General features: G+C 37.1%; 1 protein-coding gene across 1 annotated transcript in view; it reads left to right on the top strand.

Annotated features, from left to right (window-relative positions):
* cdh18a (cadherin 18, type 2a) overlaps nt 1-22,411 on the top strand; it is a 62,150-nt gene that overhangs the window by 13,377 nt on the left and 26,362 nt on the right. The window contains exons 2-4 of the mRNA XM_067453677.1: nt 194-675; nt 19,377-19,671; nt 21,781-21,900. Of these exons, the coding sequence (XP_067309778.1) occupies nt 445-675; nt 19,377-19,671; nt 21,781-21,900 (646 nt within the window). The 5' untranslated portion in view covers nt 194-444. The remainder of the gene's footprint in view (nt 1-193; nt 676-19,376; nt 19,672-21,780; nt 21,901-22,411) is intronic.

The following is a 22,411-nucleotide window of genomic DNA, read 5'->3' as shown; positions in this document are numbered from 1 at the left end:
TAAAAAATGTATTCGAAACTTTGTTGAATGGCAAACAGCAAAATCGCAATGGGGTTTTAGGCCAAATCTCATATCTTAGGTCTTCACAGGCATCAGCTAATCTGAAATTTTATGTGGAATTAAAATGTAATTGCTGGCTGTGTTTCATTTCGCCCTCCATGAAAGTACAGTTTGTCCTCTTTCCTTCACACAGATGTTTTGTGGAAATCTGCCATTGCCTCCAGTGAGTCTCCAGTGGAAGGCGACTCCCCAACGAATCAATACGTCTCGCTCTTGGCCCACGATGTGAGTGCTGCCCCGCCGGGTCTCTGCGACAACAGGATTTTAAACCATGGCCATCCGCCAAGTCCTGCGAACTGGTCCGATCGGCGTCTAGAGCCGCCCACCGTGAGAGAGACCTCTGGGTGAGCGAGAGCGGGAGTTCAAACATTGCGACTCTTTAACATGAGAGCAGCCAGCAGCCCTGCCTGTCTGTCCCCTCTGCTGCTGTGCCTATGTGTGCTCCAGAGGAGCTATGGGACCCCTTCTCCACCCAGCCCTACATTCACCCACAACCAGACCAAACTGCCCGACGGCGACAAGGACTCGCACCATCGTCCCAAGCGAGGCTGGATCTGGAATCAGTTCTTTGTTTTGGAAGAGCACATCGGGCCGGAGCCCCAGTATGTGGGGAAGGTAAGAGCCCTCTCTTTGTTTAAGTAAATATTAAATATGAAAATGTTAAATATATATATTTTTACATATATGTTCTGTGAAAGTCTCTGGACTTAAAAATGTTTGTCCAATCATTGCAGTTGGTCCAATTGCAATGGTACAATGTTAGCCTGGTTAAAACCAGACCATTCTCAGGAGTAACTGAGTTGTGGTCGGACAAAGCTTCATAGACGAATCATTTCCAAAGGGGCATCACCAATGGACAATGATGTGTGCAGAGGGACAGAGAAACATCTGAGACAGCAATTCTCTGCGTGTGATTTCAAGGAAGATCTTGCAATGGCTTCTGATGACTTTTGCCGTTGTTGTAAAAAGAAAAGAAATATGATAATAGCTGGTGTCCACCGCCACTCCGTCAACATTTTGGCAACATTTGGAAACCCTAATAGCATCTCAGACCGATTGAAACATCTCGGATTGACGGTCGAACAGAAAACATTGATCTCTGATCGCATTTGCCCCCGTTGTAAGGCGTCTGTATTGCGATTAAAACTAAATTTGCAATAAAATAAAATAGTATTTAGGAGTCTTTGGAAAGTTGTGTTTCACAAACTTCATTCAAATGTCATTTCAGATGTGTTTTCAGACTTGAGCATAGTTACGCTAGTTATTTATTTACAATAATTTACCATTTTTACATGACTACCAGATCTAGTGTGAGGAAATATGCACAGAAAGGACAGATCCAGAGCTGCTGTGTGTGTTAGCACATGATCACACTCCTCCTCATCAAAGAAGCTTGTGTAATTCACATCTGGTAGCCGAGTGTTGTTCTTTGCTCGGGTTTTAACGAAAAGAAAAAGTTTAAATACAGTTTACATTTAAAATACGTTTAAAACAGATGCGATAGCTGATTCAAATGAGTGATTTTCCATGGCGGCATCTGCTTCACCCTTCACCGTCACTGCGCTGTCGTCATCGTGTAAAGCCCGCCCCGACGTTTCTGATTGGTGCCGCGATTTTGATGGATTAGAAATTGGTTTGAATGAGCTCTTTGCCAGACTACTTTAAGAGCAAATCTAAATTTGCTAGAAGTTTTCCCAGGCTTGTACAATGTCCTACCTGCCTGTCAGCATGTGTAATTCCAAACCTTGTGGCTTTAGCAAGCGTACTCTGAACGGAGAGTGGCATCTCATGCCTTCAAAACTAGCTTGCTATTGCTATTCCTGTGATTAGGTGATTATCTAAAGAAAATCTTGTATGGTTTGTTCTGCAAATGGTTCCTTGAAAGAGCACTGTTATAACCAGAGACTGTGCATATTTTTTTTTTTGCATGTGCAATGTCAATATATTCCCGTAATCATCTTTCCTTGGAATTGAGTAAATAATGCAGGTGACTAATCAGAAACAAAATCAATTTTTCTCAGAACAGCATGTTTTTGTATTTGGCTTGCAAAATGAAACACTGACCCATGACTGACATCAGTCCTGCTAATAAGAGTGTAATTATTTTGACTGTCGACTACGGAGAAATGAGAGGATCCAGATGCCTTTTTTGTCCCTGTTTATTCCATTGACTTCTTACCCAAAATTGGAGACAGCTAACATGTTCATATGATAATCATTTGAAACACCTTATTTTTTGTGACTCTGGACAAAATCCAGAGATCCTTCTCCGACTTATAAACGTCAGTAGCGGTACAATCAATTATTTTGCTCATTCGGTTCTGTGAATACTGGCCAACTCTGTCAGCTCAGATGAAACCGCTGTGTTTCATGGGTTGGAATAATGCAGGGTGACACTGACAGCTTTTGACATTGGCTCAGCTAGGTGAAGGTTAAGTGAAGATAGCAGAGTTTATGAAGAAAAGGCTGAGGAGCCATCGATTGTCTACACCTCAGGAAAAGAGTCAAGTGTGTGTGCCATGTTCCTTCAGCACCACTGGACAGGTTTGCTTCAGATCTTCATACTTGAGTGTAAATGCATACGTGTGTACGTGTGCTAGGGATGTGAAACAATAATGGTTATAATGGTTTTTAGTGCTTTTAAGAAATAAGTATTGGAGAAAAAAAAGTATTTTGAACAACTAGTACACCGGATTAGTTCAATGGTAACTTCAGTGATTTAGCATTAACTGGGTCATTAATGTAGTAAAAATGTGAAATTATTATTTTTATTTTGGTGCCTTCTAGACTGAGAAAAGACAGAAAATGTATTTTTGTCTTATGGGGATGAAAGACCACAACTCCCAGAATGCACTTACTTCGCTGCCCTGTAAGGCCAATCCCAAATCCACGGCTACTGGATCACTTTCCCACTGCGTTAACTTTCATAAAATCAGTTCAGTTACCTGAAGTAACCCTTTAAGGATAAGGTCCCACTTTTGATTCACTGAGAAATTATTTACAAGATTCCCTTTCTGTAATTGGATTACTGGTTGCGCTATATAGGTTTTGATTAACTGACAAGAACTGATTCATTATACTGCAATTGGATTACACTGATTTTGTTTCACAGAGAAGAGCTGGCTTAGAAGAGTCGTTTGTTCTGGAATCATATGCACTGTATGATTTTGATTCGCTGAAATTACGCATAGGAGTCATTCTTTCTATAACTGATGAACCGGTCATGCTGTACACTGAAAAGAGTCATTCTTTTGAATGTCTGACCACACTGGCTGTGCTGTATGATTTTCATTCACTGAGAAAAACTGATTCATAAGAAAGATATCGGAAAAGTCAGGAATTGAGCTAAACTAGTCACACTGCAAGTAGTCTTTTAAAAATTGAAACTTAGTCTTTAAAAATCAGCAGTCAATTAAATTGAGCTCTTGTTGCAGTGGAACAGACATGCTTTAGCCCCTGCCTGGAAGCAAAGTGTGAGAACATTCTTACTTGTATTGAACTGCAATATATAAAGCCAAACATAACCCTTGTTCTGCTCACATGGGTGCCACTTAATTTTTATGCTGCTGTGGTGTGACCTGTCTGTAAGAGATTTGAGTGAGCTGAATATTTTCTCTCCGGCCTTCTTAAACTGTAGTGACAGAAATGGGTTGAGGCTCTCAGTAGCCTCCTACACTCCTCTCCTCTCCACTTTTTTTTTTCACACCTTCTCCTGTCTGGTCCCTTCAGACCACCATCTTTTCTTCTCTCCACTTCAGTGGTCAGACAAAAAAAGATTTTGGTGGCCCAGACAAACCTGTTCTATTAAATCCCTGCCTGTCCTCAAATATCTAGTGAGGGAACATAAACTATGTCACTTTAAAAAAACAGATGAGAAATTTCCATGGGACCATTTTTTGTGGGGTAGAAATATAACGTGCACATATGATATTTGGTTAGAAAGAAATGATCCTGAAATTTGTTGGCTGAAATACCATTCGACACCTGCACAGCTCTGGAAACCAGTGATTTTGTTACTGCTTGGCAAGTGTATTTCATAAAATAAAAAAATAAAAAATCATGATAAATTACAAAAAAACAAATGAATAATGTATGGTTTTTAAGGTTCCCTAATGATTTATTGCATAATGTATTTTTCTAGGTCAATGTTTTGGGGTTTTTTCTTTTTTGGTGGAAAATTATGTAAACAGTTTTAAATGCATGTATTTATTAATTTTTTCAGTGTCTTTTTTTGAAAATCTCTTTTAAATTAAAACACTTTTTTTTCCATCATAACTGCATTAATTTTATTCTGTTTTTCTCAGACTAAAATGGCAGATGATTATATAGTTGATGAAAATAACCTCTAAAGAGTCCAGACCAAATTTTCAATCAGGCGGACTCTAAAACAGGGTGAATTAGAGTTAATTAAGTACTGGAATCAGTCTTTCAACACTTATTCCTTGAGCAAAACACTGTATTGTGCTTTGCAAAAGAGCATCAGCCAAATGAAAAGAAACTCTTATATATTATACTTATTCAATATTTGTATAGCTCTTTTCACAGTGCATATAGCTTCAAAGCACCTTCACAGAAAGTCCAGAGTTTTATGACCTTAAAGAACATGATGGATTGTAGGGTGATAGAATATCATTTGAAACACAGGAGTCGTTTAGGGCCTTGTAGACTTGGTTGGTGTCGTGTCATAGCTGGGGGCGGAGTTAGAGTCGGCGTGGGGGAAAACAGTCCATTCTCCCACACTGGAAAAGCATGTTGTTAACCCGGTATAGAATCACTTCTGTCACATGACAGAGCAAGATACATATATCTGTACATAGCTGTATTGGGTTGGATTGTCCGTATAATATCTGCGACTGGAAAAATGACCCAACGCAATAGCCAAAGGTGTCATTTTCTTGGCAAAATGCATGCTGCTCCCCCAGATATTACTTGCCTGCTTCATAAATCTTTCGAAAGTTGCGTTTGCTGGTCACTTTCTATTTATCAATGTATGTTTTTTTACCAAATATTTTCCATTTCTGATGTCATTTCTAGCGAGAAATTACTAATGTAGTAATTAAATATGTGTTTAGTTCTCACCAAAGCTCACTCTATTTTGCTGTAGATCACTGAACTGTTACACTGCCTTAGAAGTCTGTCCAAAATCAGTTTTGTGAGGTGCCTTCATGCACAAATCGCTCCCTTACAAGTACGGCTGGGCAAAAAGATTTTTAAAATCTGATCGATTCAAAATCGATTCTCAAAGGCCACAAATCGATTTTTTTTCCATATTTATTTCCGCTAACATTGAACATAAGATTAACGTAAATCTAATTACTAGTCTTCTCCACTAGATGCCACCCATTTGCCATAACCAAGAGGTGCACATGATTCATCCATTCAGTGTTTAAATGGCATCTTAAATCAGCATATTGATTCATGATTCGGATCGCATGTCAAACTGCCAAACTGCTGAAATCACGTGACAATGGCGACCTGAATCATGAATCAATATGCTGATTCATGACCATTTGAATCTTTATTTAACCCCTTAACTGTCACCCCCCTTTTTGAGAATAGTCATGAAAATGCACTATCCAAACTTAATTACCGTATTTGCATTATTGTAAGGGTATGTTTAGGGTTGGGGTAGGTCTAGGTGTTAATAAAACACATCTGTTACGTAGCAAATGTATTTATTGTTATTTTATCGTGAGATTTTGCCTTACCTCCTACCATTGCTATACCCCCTTCTAGCCACAACTCTTCTTCTCCATTTTGTATTTCTGTGGCAGATTTACAGCTCCACACACTGGCCTGGCATGTATACTACATCGTTTTGAGTCGGTTACAGTGATCTTGTGTGTACACAGATATTTCTTGAAACAAGGGAAAAAAAGATCCGATTGGGAAAGCTCTGGCTTCGTGTGGACAAAGGAACATGTGACAGAATGACACAAACAATTGAAAGAACAGACAGACATGTGACAATGACTATATTGGTGTTTTTATTGGGATTGCAGTAATGAAATCTCTTATGTTTTCATCTTTGCATTAATAGCAAAAATCATCATGTAGTGCAAATATTTAATTGTAATCGGATGAATTGCACAGTATTCAAATTTAACTTATTATAGGTGCAGAATGCCACACAGCATCTTAGAAAAAAATATTTTATAAGACAAAATAAATCATAATCATTACAAAAAGTAAAGATAAAGCATCTAAGCAGGTCTACGCACATTCAGACCAATATGACGTTTTGTGGGCATTCCCAGTAAAACACTTTTTTTTTTTTTTAAATGCATTGGCGCACAAACCTTTTGGAGGTGCAAGTAAGAGAAGAAATCTTTATAGAGTCAAAATATAGGCCTAACACACTCACTTTATCATGACATGCTGAAGAGTGTGCAGTTATATTTTACCTCTAACATACACACCAATATCTGCCCATTTCACAGCGTGATTTCTCACCTGCCATAAATACTGCTCTAACAAAACACAGATTTGTGCACTTTTTACTCTACCTGTTTTTGTAAGTTGCCTTTCGTTTGAATTTAATCTATAGTTTGGTTAAAAAAGTGTTACCTTGCCAAAGCATTGACCGAGCTCTTTGATTTATATGGTGTTGTTGAGCGCTCCAAACGCAAACTTTTCTTTTTGACAGTACTCTGATCCAGTAGTGGGGAAACGAGTGGGGGCGGCAACAAACCTTTTAGGATGGCCATGACACCCTTAACACAAAAAAAATCTAGTGCCAGATTTACGCTTATTTAAAAAAAAAAAAAAAAAAAATGTTTAAAAAACTGTTTGCAACATCAAAATGTAATAGCTCCATCACTGATTGCGGAAAGTGGGTAAAAAATTTCTAATATCTTTCACTATAGACCATGTTTAAATTTCTAAGTTTCTTCGATGAAAAGCTCGGATAAGTAATTAGTAGGGTTAGTAAAATAACAAAATCATATTTTTTTAAGGAGAACAAAATATTTATGTAAATAGATATTTTAAAATAAAAAGTGCCTAAAAGTGCACAACCCTTCTTAAGTGCATGCAAGGAAGCTACTTTTTTCCCCTCATGTGCAAACTATTTGAAAGCCTGGATGAGTCATTAAAGTTACGAAATTCTAGTTTTTAAGTAGAAATAGTATGGTAACACTTTACATTAAGGTTCCCTTCGTAAAGGGTTTATAAAGGTGTTTGTTAATGACTAATAACTGCATTATAAATCATTGATAAGCAGTTATAACTGCATGAATAAAAGGGCAACTTTAATGCAATGCCTGCCAAATAGTGATCCTTTTTTTTACTAACATGTTATAAATGCTTAATAAATGTATTTATTAACACTTATTTAACTCAAAACAATATTTTATTTAATGATGCAGTAAAATAGACTTTCATAGTGAGACGGAAGGGTGTTGTATGTGGTTCACTCATTAATATCTCATGACTTACAATTTTTAATAGTATTTAATATTACAGAATTTATATCTCATGACTGCCACCTTTTCAAAACTGATTCTTGTTCATGAAACTGGCACAATAACTTGATGAAATAGTAGTAATGAATATTTTAATTATAATATCAGTTACTTCTGAACCTTAAGTGGAACCCAGGTTATTAATGTCTGTAACTCATTAATAAACAGTATTGGGAGTAACGCATTACAAAAGTAATACATTACAGTAACTTATTACTTTTTGCTGTAACGCAGTAGTGTAAGGCATTACTAATCAATTTTCAGTGATATTTTACTCGGTACATTTCCAGTAACGCTTGCGTTATTTCCCCCCCCCCCCCTCCCCCACAAAAAATACAATAAAACGAAAAAGGAAAAGGAAAAAAAGGCGTGATACATTAACGCATGAAAAATGCAAGTTATTACCTGTTCGTGGTCCTTCAATAGCCGTGTGTGGTGTCCAGGTTAGTAATTAAATACTAAATGACAGCTTCTTGTATATTTTTGTATAGCGATTTACTTCAATTTCCTTCAATTCAGTACTTCAATTCATCTCCCTCTTGCTGGTGTACATTTGGATATTGTGTGACATAGTCCAGTGAAGGCATACGTGTTTATTGCGGATTTTACAGAAGTGCCGCAGGCATGATTTCAGCCTCTGTGCTCGCGCTGGCCTGTGGAAAAGTGGCTAAAGAAGGTTTAAAGGCTCTGTCGTTTCAAAGAATAGCACAACGACAAGCGCGTCGAAGAACGGACGAGAGACAAGGCGCTGCTGCTGAGCCAAACACACTTGGGTGAAGATGACAGAATAAGACTACTGCACACAGTGACACCGTCGTTTAGATTTTTTATAGTAATAAAGAAATTTAGTTCAGTTAGAGAACAGACTGTTCAAATAAAAACGGAAGGTGTCTGCATAAGCATGAGCCGAACATGTGATCTTGAGCTGACAGATGATCGCGGAAGATTTGGTTTCAAAGTGAAATGTAAAAGCGCCTATTAAACGCGGTTTGTCATTGTGTTGTGTATTTCATTAAGAATAATAGGCTAATTTTAAACCAAAACTAAAATCTGCTTGGCAGCACAGAGCGCGCATTTAACGAGCTGTCATTCATGGTGTGCGCGCACTGGCGCGTTTTCAGTTCATATGGAAGCTTAACTTTTATAAGAATTCTTTGAAAGAACTCGCTTTGCATCCGCTCCCGGTATTAATGCCCAAGCGGCAGTGCGCATGTTCCTTTCGGTTAAATAGAATAGTGATTTAAAAGCCCAGATACCGGTGATGTCATCACACTTTGATTAACCGATGGGAAAATGTCCCCACCGTCTCATCCCTACCGTACATTCGCGAGATGGATGCGCATTGCTTAGTTTATCAGAGATAAGGACAAGAACGTAGGCTAGTCAAATGCAAACGCAGTCAAATACAACCTTTTTCTAAAACCGAAATAACTATATCGCAACTTTGTCGCAACAATAAGAAAAGAACAAATGCGCATATTGTCATAACTTAGAGTTTACACAGTTCTGTTGTGTCTATGAACAGACCTAAGCTATTCCCAGATATTGCCAGATAATCACTTTACCTCTAAAATAATACTTATAACATAGTTGGATCGTCGTAATTTCTTGCATTGTCTTGAGCATTCACTTTTTTTTGCCAATTCTCTATTGTTAGCCTGGATGGCCCATGTCATTATTCTTCATCATATCGCCTTCTACTGGATGTAAAATGCTCTCTGCCTACATTTTAGAATGTTAAGAGCTACTTCTGAAGTTATTTTGGTGAAAGTAACTCAAAAGTAATACAGGAGTAATGTAACGCATTACAATTCTGAGACAGTAATATTGTAATGTAAAGAATTACTTTTAAATAGCAGTAATAAGTAATCTATAATATATTACAGTTTGGAAGTAACTTGCACAACACTGTTAATAAATGGTTCACTGATGATCACTTTACATTAAGGTTAACTTTCACAGATTATTAATGTGTGTAACTCATTAATAAATGGTTCACTTGTGTTCATTTTACATTAAGGTTCACTTGCACAGGTTATTCATGTTTGTAACTTATTAATAAATGGTTCACTGATGATCACTTTACATTAAGGTTCACTTTAACATACAGATTATTAATGTGTGTAACTCATTAATAAATGGTTCACATGTGTCACTTTACATTAAGGTTCACTTTCACAGGTTATAAATGTTTGTAAACTTATTAATAAATGGTTCACATGTGTCACTTTACATTAAGGTTCACTTTCACAGGTTATAAATGTTTGTAAACTTATTAATAAATGGTTCACATGTATTCACTTTACATCAAAGGTTCACTTTCACAGGTTATTAATGTTTGTAACTCATTAATAAATGGCTCACACGGTTCCACTTAAGGTTCAGAAGTAACTGATATTGGAATTAAAATATTCATTACTACTATTTCATCAAGTTATTGTGCCAGTTTCATGAAAAAGAATCGGTTTTGATACATGCTGTGGATGGGCATCATGAACCTTTTGTGGAATATCATGGTAAGACTGTAACTTAAGGAACATTTAAAAAAAGTGGCAGTCATGAGATATAAATTCTGTAATATTAAATACTATTAAAAAGTGTTAGTCATGAGATATTAATGAGTGAACCACATACAACACCCTTCCGTCTCACTATGAAAGTCTATTTTACTGCATCATTAAATAAAATATTGTTTTGAGTTAAATAAGTGTTAATAAATACATTTATTAAGCATTTATAACATGTTAGTAAAAAAAGGATCACTATTTGGCAGGCATTGCGTTAAAGTTGCCCTTTCATTCATGCAGTTATAACTGCTTATCAATGATTTATAATGCATTTGTAAATGAGTTATTAGTCATTATTACACGGCTCTGTGAAATACTTGATTCTGATTGGTCAATCGCGCATTCCAGCGGTACGTTATTTCCAGATAACACCCGCTCATACAGGTACTACGAGTTATCTTGACCGGTACTACTTCTATGCTTAACGCTGGCGCCATCTTGTGGCTTAAACAGCCGGTTACAATGGAAGACATCGAGGCAGGTTTCCTTTATAACGTTTTTAATATAGATCTTTTTCTTACACAAACGCATCGATTCGAATCAGAAGGCTCTATTAACCCATCGGAGCCGTGTGGAGCACGTTATTTGACGGACAGCTGCATTTTTATGGACTTCAAACACTACTACAACAACTGCTTGGATTAACGTTAGCCTGGACTTTTTAAATATAACTCCGATTGTATTTGTCTGAAAGAAGAATGTCATATACACCTATAATGACTTGAGGGTGAGTAAATCATAGGCTTGGTTTCATTTTTGGGTGAACTAACCCTTTCAGCATTCATTTTCAACATTAAGCAGCAATAGATAAAGGCTTAAAGCAGGTTGGAACAGTTTTTCTTCGCGGAAGCTTTGCTTAAGAACTAATAAAATATTTAATCTCAAGACAATATTTTGTGTCTAATAATTATTTATTTGAGAATAGTAGCCGTGTAATAAGCGGGATAATGTACACCCAGCCGGTTGTTATCGCAGAATAAACCCCGACAGAGTGATCAGGACCCCGCCGCGAAGCTTACTTAACAAACACCTTTATAAACCCTTTACAAAGGGAAACTTAATGTAAAGTGTTACCAATAGGATTTATGTAAAGGGATGTAGTAAAATGCAATTTTGAACACTTTAATTTCATTTGAACAAAACCATGATAATATTGATAATCGTGATCATTTTGGTCACTAATAGATGTTCATACTGTCCCACTCCCATCCCTGTTGAGGATGCAGGACTAGTCTAGAGATCATGAATGCATGACCTAACTTTCCTGCATCAGAAACAGATAGCGTATTCCGTAGCTTAATAATTTTTCTGAAGTGGAAGAAGGCTGTTTTTTTGTCAAGTAGCATTATGCTCATGTTATGTTACTGCCATACATGTGTAATCAGTGGTATCCATTGGTCACACATCTACACAATAGCAGACAAAGTTTCTGGCTGAGAAAGAGACATGACACTTTCATGAGGTTCAATTCAGCTGCTCTTTGATTTACTTCACGCTTCTCTTTTATATCCAATGAATAACGTGAAAATGTTGCCAGCGTGCACTTGAGAGCTTTTTCAGTTCAAAAAAAAAAGGAAAAGAGAAAATATTTGTTTAGTATATTTTTGCCTAGCAGATACAATTTGCTCTTCATACTGTAGATTATTGCTGTGGTAAATATGCTTTCTTTTCATGTAGAAAAGCATGCGCGCACACACACACACACACACACACACACACACACACACACACACACACACACACACACTCACACAGCAAGAGATGCATATACACACACACACACACACACACACACACAAAGAGATGCATACGCACACAAACAGCTTAAGCTTTGAAATTTGTAATAGAGAGCTAGCAAGCTGCTGGCGCTCTGGATGGTCTCTTTCTCTGTTAATCTCCTTACTAGCAGACTGGTAGCACACATTAGTGTGAATGTGTGATAACTAGAGAGGGTCTACAGTATAGACTTTTGAGTAGAGGAAAACCGATAGAGATCAGTCCACTATTGGAGTCAGTCTGGCCGATGAATATCTGTCACTGCATCTTTTAAAATGGAGGATTACATTAAACCGCTCACCTCTTTCTCACTGATGGCAAATTACCAAACTCAGTGCCGCCCATGCACGCTTCCTTATTCTGACGTGAAGGGCTCTTGGTGCAGTGTAAAATTGACCTTTCCATCAGCACGCCGGCTTTAATTTGCGGTTAGCAGTGAAGGCTGAGCCCTGATTTAATCAGTCCTTTCCTTCTTGTAGCGTGGGCAGTTTATCAAGCCCTTGCACAAGGCAACCTGTGCTCTCAAGTCTGCGGCAGCAGTAACCGCAAACCCTGCATCACGGTCATGTCTGCATTCTGCAGGGATACATGTTTTTCGTATATATTCTTTCTGTGCATTCTTAATGTAGACATTGTTGTGAATATTAAAAGAGCTGTAGGAATGAGGTTGGTTGAACTAAGACACCTCTAATGAGGCTATTGTTCTGACAATATGGTTTTTTTCAAAGTCTCATTTATACAAAAGTGGATTTTTAAATGGAAATTCTGTTATCATTTACTCACTCACAAGCCGATCAAAATCTGTATTTCTTCTGTGGGATATAAAAGAAGATATAAAAAAAAAAAAAAAAAAAAAAAAAAAAAACGTTTTAGTTCCCATGGACTTTGTCCATACAATGAAAGTGAATAGGAACTGAAACCAAAATATCATCTTTTGTGTTCCACAGAACGAATAAGAGGCTTGGGATGCCATACGGGTCTCTGTCCCTGTAAAGCACTTAAGTGTTTGTGCTGCAAGATTAAGTAGTGTCACCTCCTAACATGCATACATTAAAAGGCCTCTGATCCATAATAGGTGCTCTAATGCATCTAAATGCATCGCTTTAGCACCACAATAAAATGCCTTGGAGCCCTGAATGAAGCGTAGGATTAAGTGTGTGTGTGTGTGTGTGTGTGTGTGTGTGTGTGTGTGTGTGGCCTGGTAATCCCTACGTTATGGGGACAAAATGTCCCCACAAAGATGGCAATATCCGAAATCCTTGTCCTTGTGGGGACATTTTTAGGTCCCCATGAGGAAAACATCTTATAAATCACACAAAAGGAGTTTTTTGGAGAAAGTAAAAATGCAGAATGTTTCCTGTGATGGGTAGGTTTAGGGGCAGGGGCAGTGTAAGGGGATAGAAAATACAGTTTGTTCAGTATGAAATCCATTACGCCTATGGAAAGTCCCCATAAAACATGGAAACACAACATGTGTGTGTGTGTGTGTGTGTGTGTGTGTGTGTGTGAGAGAGAGAGAGAAAGAGAGAGAGAGAGAGAGAGAGAGAGAGAGAGAGAGAGAGAGAGAGAGAGAGAGAGAGAGAGAGAGAGAGAGAGAGAGAGAGAGAGAGAGAGAGAGACCTGGTAATCCCTACATTATGGGGGCAAAATGTCCCCACAAAGATGGCAATATCCGAAGTCCTTGTGGGGACATTTTTAGGTCCCCATGAGGAAAACATCTTATAAATCACACTTAGGGAGTTTTTTTTGAGAAAGTAAAAATGCAGAATGTTTTCTGTGATGGGTAGGTTTAGGGGCAGGGGCAGTGTAAGGGGATAGGATGTACAGTTTGTACAGTATGAAATCCATTACGCCTATGGAAAGTCCCCATAAAACATGGAAACATGACGTGTGTGTGTGTGTGTGTGTGTGTGTGTGTGTGTGTGTGTGTACGCAAATACTCAGTGGTCACCATTACACGTTAATGTCAGAATGTATTTCCGAGTCGGATCAGTCTGCTTGGCATGCAAAATGTGCAACACACCCAGTTTGTTTCAAATGGTTAATGAGTTTTCATTGTGCTCAAGCGTTTGCTTTCATTTATAATCCTATTAATCACATTTGATGCATTTGTATTTTCTAGGCTGGCTGCTTTCAGATTTGTGTCTATATCTGTCTGGCAGGTTTCTCAAAGCCTTTTATTTGTGTGGTAATGTTGTGAAGGGGTACAGCGTCACACATTTTATCTTCCACTCATCTGCCTACCCTCCTCTCTTGTTGTTTTTTGAGACCTTTGGCACACAGGATTTGAACTCTTAAAGCCATTGTAATGCCAGTCTGCACTCTTAAACTTTTTTTTAATTATTATTATTTACAAAATGGCAATTTTCATATCCACTTTTATATAGTCTTCTTATTAAAGAAGTACTTGACTTTATACCTTCAAGGTGATGGTAATAAAAAAAAGTTATTATGTTTATTTTCATTTTCAAAAAATAATTTACCACCACTACTACTACTACTATTATTACTATTGAATGTCAGTAAATATTTTAATTTACAATTTACTTATTTAAAGCTGCAGTCTGTTTTTTTTGCGGAATTATCGTCTCCCCATGGGTTGTGCATCAGCACAGATCACAGATTCTACATCTTGGAGAAGTATAACCAAAATAAGAATTTTCACTGGAAAATGTCATTTGAACAAGTAACTGTGGTTTGGCAAGCAGCGGGGCGAGGGACCGCGAGAGCGGGCCGGTGACGAGTGGTAATGAGTACCAGCTGCGTGACACACCGGTCTCCTCTCGCGGCCAAGTGACGGGAGCATAAAAGGAGGAGCCAAGGCAGCGGAAGACGAGAGAGGACCAGGCCTGGATTTTTGTTGTTTTGTTTGTTTTATTAGGTGTTGGTGGGCAGTCGTCTGTGAGGGGCTGCCCACAGTTTATTATGTGGGTTTTACTTTAGTTATTTTTATTTATTTTTACATTATAGTTTTTGAACGTTCGCCGGTTCCCGCCTCCTTCCTTCCCATCTACAAACCTTATTACAGTAACGTTTTAACCAACTGAAGAAAAAAAACATAACAATGAATTGTGCTACCAACGGTGATTGAATCTAACAATCGCTTAGCTCATATCACATCAAACCGTGCAAAGTATTACTATTGTTATACTCTGTTCTCAAATAGCTAATGTTAACAACATCAGCATTGTGTGACTATGTGTATTTAGTGTGCATTAAAATTATACATTTAATTATTCCAGCTGCTGTGAGAAAAGGCTATAAATGATCCATCACCTGCAGCATCCTCACATGTGAGATTTGGCTAGTGGTAAACTTGACTCACTAAAAGCTTGCTTGGCATAAGGAATATCAGCTGATTTACAAATGAAAGCAATTTTTTCATAGGCATAACATGGAAATAAATAGAATAATTGTAATGTTGAAAATCTTAGTCTATTTTTGTGTGTGTGTGTGTGTGTGTGTGTGTGTGTGTGTGTGTGTGTGTGTGTGTGTGTGTGTGTGTGTGTGTGTGTGTGTGCGTGTGCGTGCATTAGGGGTGTACTGGTACACAAAACCAACGGTTTGGTAAGTACCTCACTTTTGAAGTCACAGTACATGGTACGGTTTCAGTACAGCAGTTCTACAAAATTGCTTTTTATTTATTTTTAATAAACAGTGGTTGACTGAAAAAAAAAATGTGTCTGTCCTTAAATGGATTAAATTAGAACTAAACAGTTTGCTGTATGGGGAGCCCTTACTTGCACATTACTATAATATTAAAGGTTAACAACAGAGCCCAAACTATTAACCTAAATTCAGTTGCTATTTATTTTTTAGATATAATAATCAACACTCAAATAACATATTGCGTGCCGCGCTGCCGCTTGAACTGACCCGCCTATACACTTATCAGTAACGTCACATTAAAGAGCATCAAAACGGCATTTATCGTTTCAATTTCATGATTAAAAGGACTGAATACTTAATATGCTTGTGTGGGAACCCGGAAGTATGTTCGGTGCTTAAAACAAGTCTATTGTTAACAGTTAAAGATTGAATTCGGAACGGTACACATGTGAAAGCAATGTACCAAAACGGTTTGGTACAAATACTTGGACTGTAACACCCATTATGTGCATATTTGTTTTGAAAAATAAAAGGATTGCAATAGGACATTTCATAAAAATAAAATAAAAATAAAAATGAAAATAAATCAATTGTATCCTAAGGATTTGTTCAGTGATAGAACACATTATTCAATACTCTATCAATCCTTTATGGAATCTAATGCATTTGGAGGAGTGAATGGTGCTTCCATAAATATAAGGCAAGTTCAAAACAAGGGTTACTCCTTTTCGAGTACAGTGTAGGAGGATCCTTCAATATTTCATACTGCTGGATGGAGCAGGTGAACATTAGGATAGAAGGATGAAAGAGGTGGACAAGAGGATCCTCAAACAATGGCGCTGTTTGGGTTTGGGTCTCGGGTTTAGCTGTGTGTGTAAGAGAGCTCATGTTTGGTGTGTTTTAATACTGTATGTGCTCTGCTGCATTGCAGCGGTAACCAGGCATGTACACAGAGTTTTGTGGATAAAGTAATAGCCCCAGAAATAGTGTGGTTTCAGGCATGGCTCCCATATATATCTACGAAGGTGAATGTCCCTCTTAGCCAGGGGGAAAAGGTTTGGAAGGTGAACGTCATTCTGACTAATTGCTCACTGCAGTGGGATTACACAGGCTGCCAAGAATTATGGGAACACGGTGGGAAAAGAAAGCTGCTTGAATAGCAACCCAGCAACATGCCAACTAATGTGTTTTTTTTTTCACACCAAAGGCCAAGCTCTGCCAATTCCTGCTGCTCAGATTTTTATTTTTTGGATCAGACACATTGCCTTTTCGAGGCCACATTAGTGATAATTAGCAACTGAAATTGCAACATTTATTGTTGGATAAGTGGCCTGAAAATAGCGGTGTCTCCGTTTCAGGTGGTCTCATCCAGTATGCATTTTTTTTTCTTCAGTTTGTGTTACTTTAATTACATGAGCATAGCATATGTGATACTAATGAAACATGTGCCACAGATGGTTTCATATATTGATTTTACACTAAAAGCTGACATGAACAGAAGTGATCCTTCATTTTGCATCTCTGCAAACATATGAGTCAATTACATACAAGCGTCTCTAGTTTTTGGGGAATCGCACCACATGATATTTCACAACCTGAAGAATTATCTTTATGATGATATTTCATGTCATTTTTTATGCAATTTGGTTGCACCACATGATTTTGCGGGTGAGAGAATGCTATAATATTAAACCATCAATTGTGGTTGACATATGAATATAAAATAAGTAGTCAGACATACAGAAAAATCAGCAGACCAAGAGATGTAACTTACTTTGCCTGTGCGTAAATAAATAAATAAGCAAATAAGCAAAATGAGGTCTTTGAAGGATCAGCATAATAGCTGTAGACTGCATATTTCCTTATGCAAATTCCAAATACTTGTTTGGATATTTATATTTGGTATTACAGAAAATTCTTACCTTGAGGCAGTAAAAGCAATATTCTGTTACAGAATATCTTATTGCATAACTAATATGAATGTGGTGGGATTAACCCATGTTTATTAGGAGGTATCCTTTCGCCCTTTTGATGCATGTGTACTTCACATGAAACTCAATTTTGTTCTGGTTCGGAGCCACAGGCTTTAGCCTTATAATGTCAGGGGAGCTAAGTCTCTACAATGCCCTTTTACCAATTAATTATATATATATATATATATATATATATATATATATATATATATATATATATATATATATATATATATATATATATATATATATATATATATATATATATATACATACATACATACATACATACATACATACATACATACATACATATATATATATATATATATATATATATATATATATATATATACATACATACATACATACATACATATACATACATACATATATACATACATATATATATATATATATATATATATATATATATATATATATATATTCATTTATTGGTAAATTCATTTTATAATTATAAAATTATATTCCAATGCAGAAAACAGCAATGGTACTTTTAAACTTCTTTTAGTCTGAAAAAAATGATGGTTGAATGACAACCATTTCCTCTGAAAAGTATTTTCTCAGAACACATGTGATATCCTTGTGCTCATTTCGTAAATGTAATGTGAGTTCTATTTAAAGAGCATGCTAATTACAAATCAAGAGCATTCTGTGACAGGAGCTGGGATGCAGCACAGTTATTACCGTGATAGATTTGTCATAAAAAAAATGATGTGAAAGCTTGAACTGTATGATGTCATTTGTCCCACATATGTAAAGGTTATGACAGGACTTTTCATGTCTTTGTCTTCTGACTTTGATCAGATATTTTTAGTTCTATGTCATTTAATTTCCTGTTTTCTTAAAGTTAGAGGATGAAAAAGTGCAAAGACTGACATTTAAAAATAATGCTATGAAGTTTCTGTATTTCTAATGGAGACAATGTTGCTGGTTTAAAATTGTATCATTTTTATCGTCATAATTAACATGAACTTCTACTGAAGTTTGTCAAACCATATGATCATATTCTCCAGCATGATTTGAGCATCCTAATAATGTTGTGCTACATTCGAAGACTGTCTGTGCAAAGCGTCACATGATCAATGCCACTAATATGATTAGTGTGACCTACTATAATTACAATCTAAAATGTTACTTTTTTATTATTATTATTCTATAACTAAATTGTTTTTGCATCCTGGTTTGAATTTGATTTTAAATCCCAATTCATATTCTTATTTGTGCACCATTCAGAATTGGAGGTACATTTGAAATTTAAGTTCCTGAATTTGAGTTGAGTTAGCAAAGAGCATGTAGAATTACAGTTCAAATTATGAAGCAGCATTTAAATGAATTGTAATTTTTAACTAGAAGCAAAGTTTGTCAATAAAGTCAATAAAGACTAGACTAGACACACCAGTCAATAATTTGAACTCTAGGCACTCAGCTCTGAAGACTAAATTGCAATCCAAATTTCAATACATTTTCATTTCTGCTTTAGCTGCCACTGATAAAAGGAGTTCAGATGGATGGATGGATGGATGGATGGATGGATGGATGGATGGATGGATGGATGGATGGATGGATGGATGGATGGATGGATGGATGGATGGACGGACGGAGAGAATTTGAAATGAATTGCAGGTCAAATTCTAACTAATCAACAGAAAGGGAGACTTTCAGATTTTCAATTCTGAATTTGTCTCAACCCTGCCTTGGTTTTTAATGTGGTCTCAAACATTTGGGTTTGTCTTTCTAAACTATGTTTGTCTTTCTAAACTGCACAAATAATCTGCATTTCAAAATACTATGACGTGTCAGAAATTTAGAATAACTAATTATGCAGTTTTAACACCAAAGAAAATTTACATTTGTTTTAAGGCAAAAAAGCAGTGTGATAACCATCTTTTCTTTGTTACTTTCAGTTGCACTCAAACTCAGACAAAGGCGATGGCTCCGTCCAGTATCTACTCTCTGGAGAAGGTGCCGGTACCATATTCATTATCAACGAGCTAACGGGAGATATTCATGCAAAGAAAAGTCTGGACAGAGAAAAGAAGAGCCATTACGTGCTCCATGCCCGGGCCATTGACCGCTTCACTAACAGAGCCGTGGAACCAGAGTCTGAATTCATCATCAAGGTCCAGGATGTGAACGACAATGCCCCCAAATTCCCCGACGGCCTCTTTTCAGCCTCCGTGCCTGAGATGGCAGACATCGGTGAGCCAACAGTCAGGACCTCCTGGCTCTGGGGGGTGTCTGGGGCTGTGCCTGGGGGAACACAAGAACGTTTTTGTCAGTAGAGCATAGGTTTCATTAGTTGGCTCATCAGTTTCAGACCACAGAGTCCAATTGCAGATCGGAGTCTTCCTGGCCTGGACCCGAGCTCACCGCATACTGGTGGTTGGTTGTGGTGGATTTATAAAAGATATTGTTTCTTAGAAAGCCTCTCAAGAGGATACGGTGTATTGTCTGTTGTAGAAAAAAAGTGATTTCAGGAGTAGTGTCAAAATCCAACTGGAATCTCACATAAAAGCCTAGTGTGTTCTCTCACACAGGGGGTGCAAATGTTTTTTAGTGTTTTTAAACTAATACAGCATTTGATCAACAAAAATCAGCTGTGTTCACCTCTTTTCACCCGTATCTCAATTTGAAATGTCAATGTATTATAGATCTGTGCTATCCACCCCTAATACATGAGTAATCCACATGCAGAGCTTGCAGTCTGCGTCAATGGCAGTGCACATCAACCCTGCAGTAAATGGACTGTCAGGAAAGTGCTAATTGTCCGTAGAGTTCTTCCTTCCTATCCGAATCAATTGGCTGGATTCAAGCCAAAGAGCTGTGAAATTATCATTCCTCACAACCTTTCGGCACAATGTTCTCCCCCCGGCACAGCCAGGATAAGGGCAAGGTTTATTTCTCACTTCTGGCCTTATTTTTTTGCTCTCCTGTTTTTAATGAAATGCATTGCGTCTTTACAAATTATATATATCTGCTGCACTGACAAAATGATCTCTACAGTATATATAGAACTGGATGTGGGCGACACTTAAACTGGAAGTGTGTCAAAACTAAATTATAGTTTTCAAATATGTACAAAATTAATTAATTAATTAATTATTCTTTTTTATATTTAAAAAAAAAAAGTTATATAAATGATTTATATTATACAATACTGTTCAGAAGTTTGAGGGATGTTTATGAAAGATATTTCTTATCCTCACCAAGGCGGCATTTATTTGATCAAGACTACAGTAAAAAAAAGTAATATTATGAAATATTATTAAAAAAATTATCTGAATGGTGGCAAAGCTGAAATTTCAGCATCGTTCAAAAATCTTTTAATATGCTGATTATTATCAATGTTGAAAACAGATGTGCTGCTTCATTTTTTTTAAGAAAATATATTTTTTAAATAAATAACATATTTTTGTAACAATATCAAAGCCTTTGCTGTCACTTTTGATCAATTTAATGCATGCATGCTGAATTAAAGTATTAAGAAAAAGAGTTATGCACAATTGTACACCTTACTTTTTTCCTATTTTTTATGTTGCTCAGAATGTTTCAAACATTAATCTAGACATTTCAACATGTAAGTAATATGCGTAATGTAGAATATTAGTTTACAACAATATATCAGTGCTCAATAACAGCAATTTTATTGAGCCTAAAATCACACCGTGCACATTTTCATTAATACATTTCTCACTTTAGTTTATTAGCATCACAGGCATGCCTTTTCATTATCGTTTTAAAAATGTGCATTTAAATATCGCTTTATTCTTTGCTAAATAATTCGCTTTTTTGCCTATTATTCGATAGAATTCGTTATTCACGGGTCATTAACTGTGCCTTTCCAAATAAGATATTCAGTTTCGGGTACATGACAAACTCCACAAATGAGCTTTCAAGCTATCTGACTCCACTCACCAATCTGTGATGGAGTAATCACTAGCACCATTGATAGGCCCATATAGGTCAGCTGAGGGTCTCTAGAGCCTGTGGCTTTCTCTCTTTTGTGTTTGTGTTCTTTCTCAAACTGAAAATGTGTCTCGGGCTAGAGCAGTATTATCACCACCATCCAAGCCCCAGACTCTTTGTAATAGCATTAGATGCATTACGGCTTTGATGAGAGAGGCTCATGGCAGGTGAAATACAACCTGGTACAGGTCAAAGAGGCATGAGATGATTCCCATGAATTATCAAGCTGCATATCAGTACAGCGTCTGCCTCTGTCAGAGCATGCTTGTGGCATGCATTAATGAGAATGCATGTAAATAATTTTAGCAGTTTAACTTAGACATATTTTTTCTGTCCACACAGGAACTTCGGTATTCCAGATCACTGCCACAGATGGCGATGATCCCACGTATGGAAACAGTGCCAAGATCGTGTACAGCATTCTCCAAGGGCAGCCTTTCTTCACCGTCGACCCCAAAACCGGTACGCAAAGACCTCGCTTTCTCCGAATAACCTGTTTTATGGGCGCTTTGAGATGCCTTCGATTTGCAGAAGGCTCCACTTGAATATTTTCTGATTGTTCCTGCCAGCTTGTGCAAAGTCACCAGCGGATGAGTCATTCCACAATAATAGGCTGTAGGAAACACAGATACAGTTTCTCTGTTAAACTGCTTTCAGGCTCACAAAGGAACTCCCAATTTATTGCGGTACCCTAAGTGGATCATAATTGATGTGTTCTCACTTTGTTGATGGGCTGTCATAGATGTTTCCACCTCTGAAGAAATGAAAACAGCAAAAAGCCCAGAAGAGTGAGGAGGAAAAAACCCTCCTGACCAATTCCAGAATGCGTCTTTTGTCACAATGACATCAGTCAAGCATTAAAAGAATATATTTAGATTTGTATGCTCTTTCGAAAGGCACTCGGACTCAAATTCCGTTAAATAATGCGGGAAATGTGGGATATGTCACTTTCAATCGTATCTTAGAAATAAAT

This window comes from Pseudorasbora parva, chromosome 9 (assembly GCF_024679245.1).
Source record: "Pseudorasbora parva isolate DD20220531a chromosome 9, ASM2467924v1, whole genome shotgun sequence".
Taxonomy (NCBI): domain Eukaryota; kingdom Metazoa; phylum Chordata; class Actinopteri; order Cypriniformes; family Gobionidae; genus Pseudorasbora; species Pseudorasbora parva.
The sequence above is the reverse complement of the archived record's forward strand: the minus strand, read 5'-3'. Positions and strand labels throughout refer to the sequence as shown.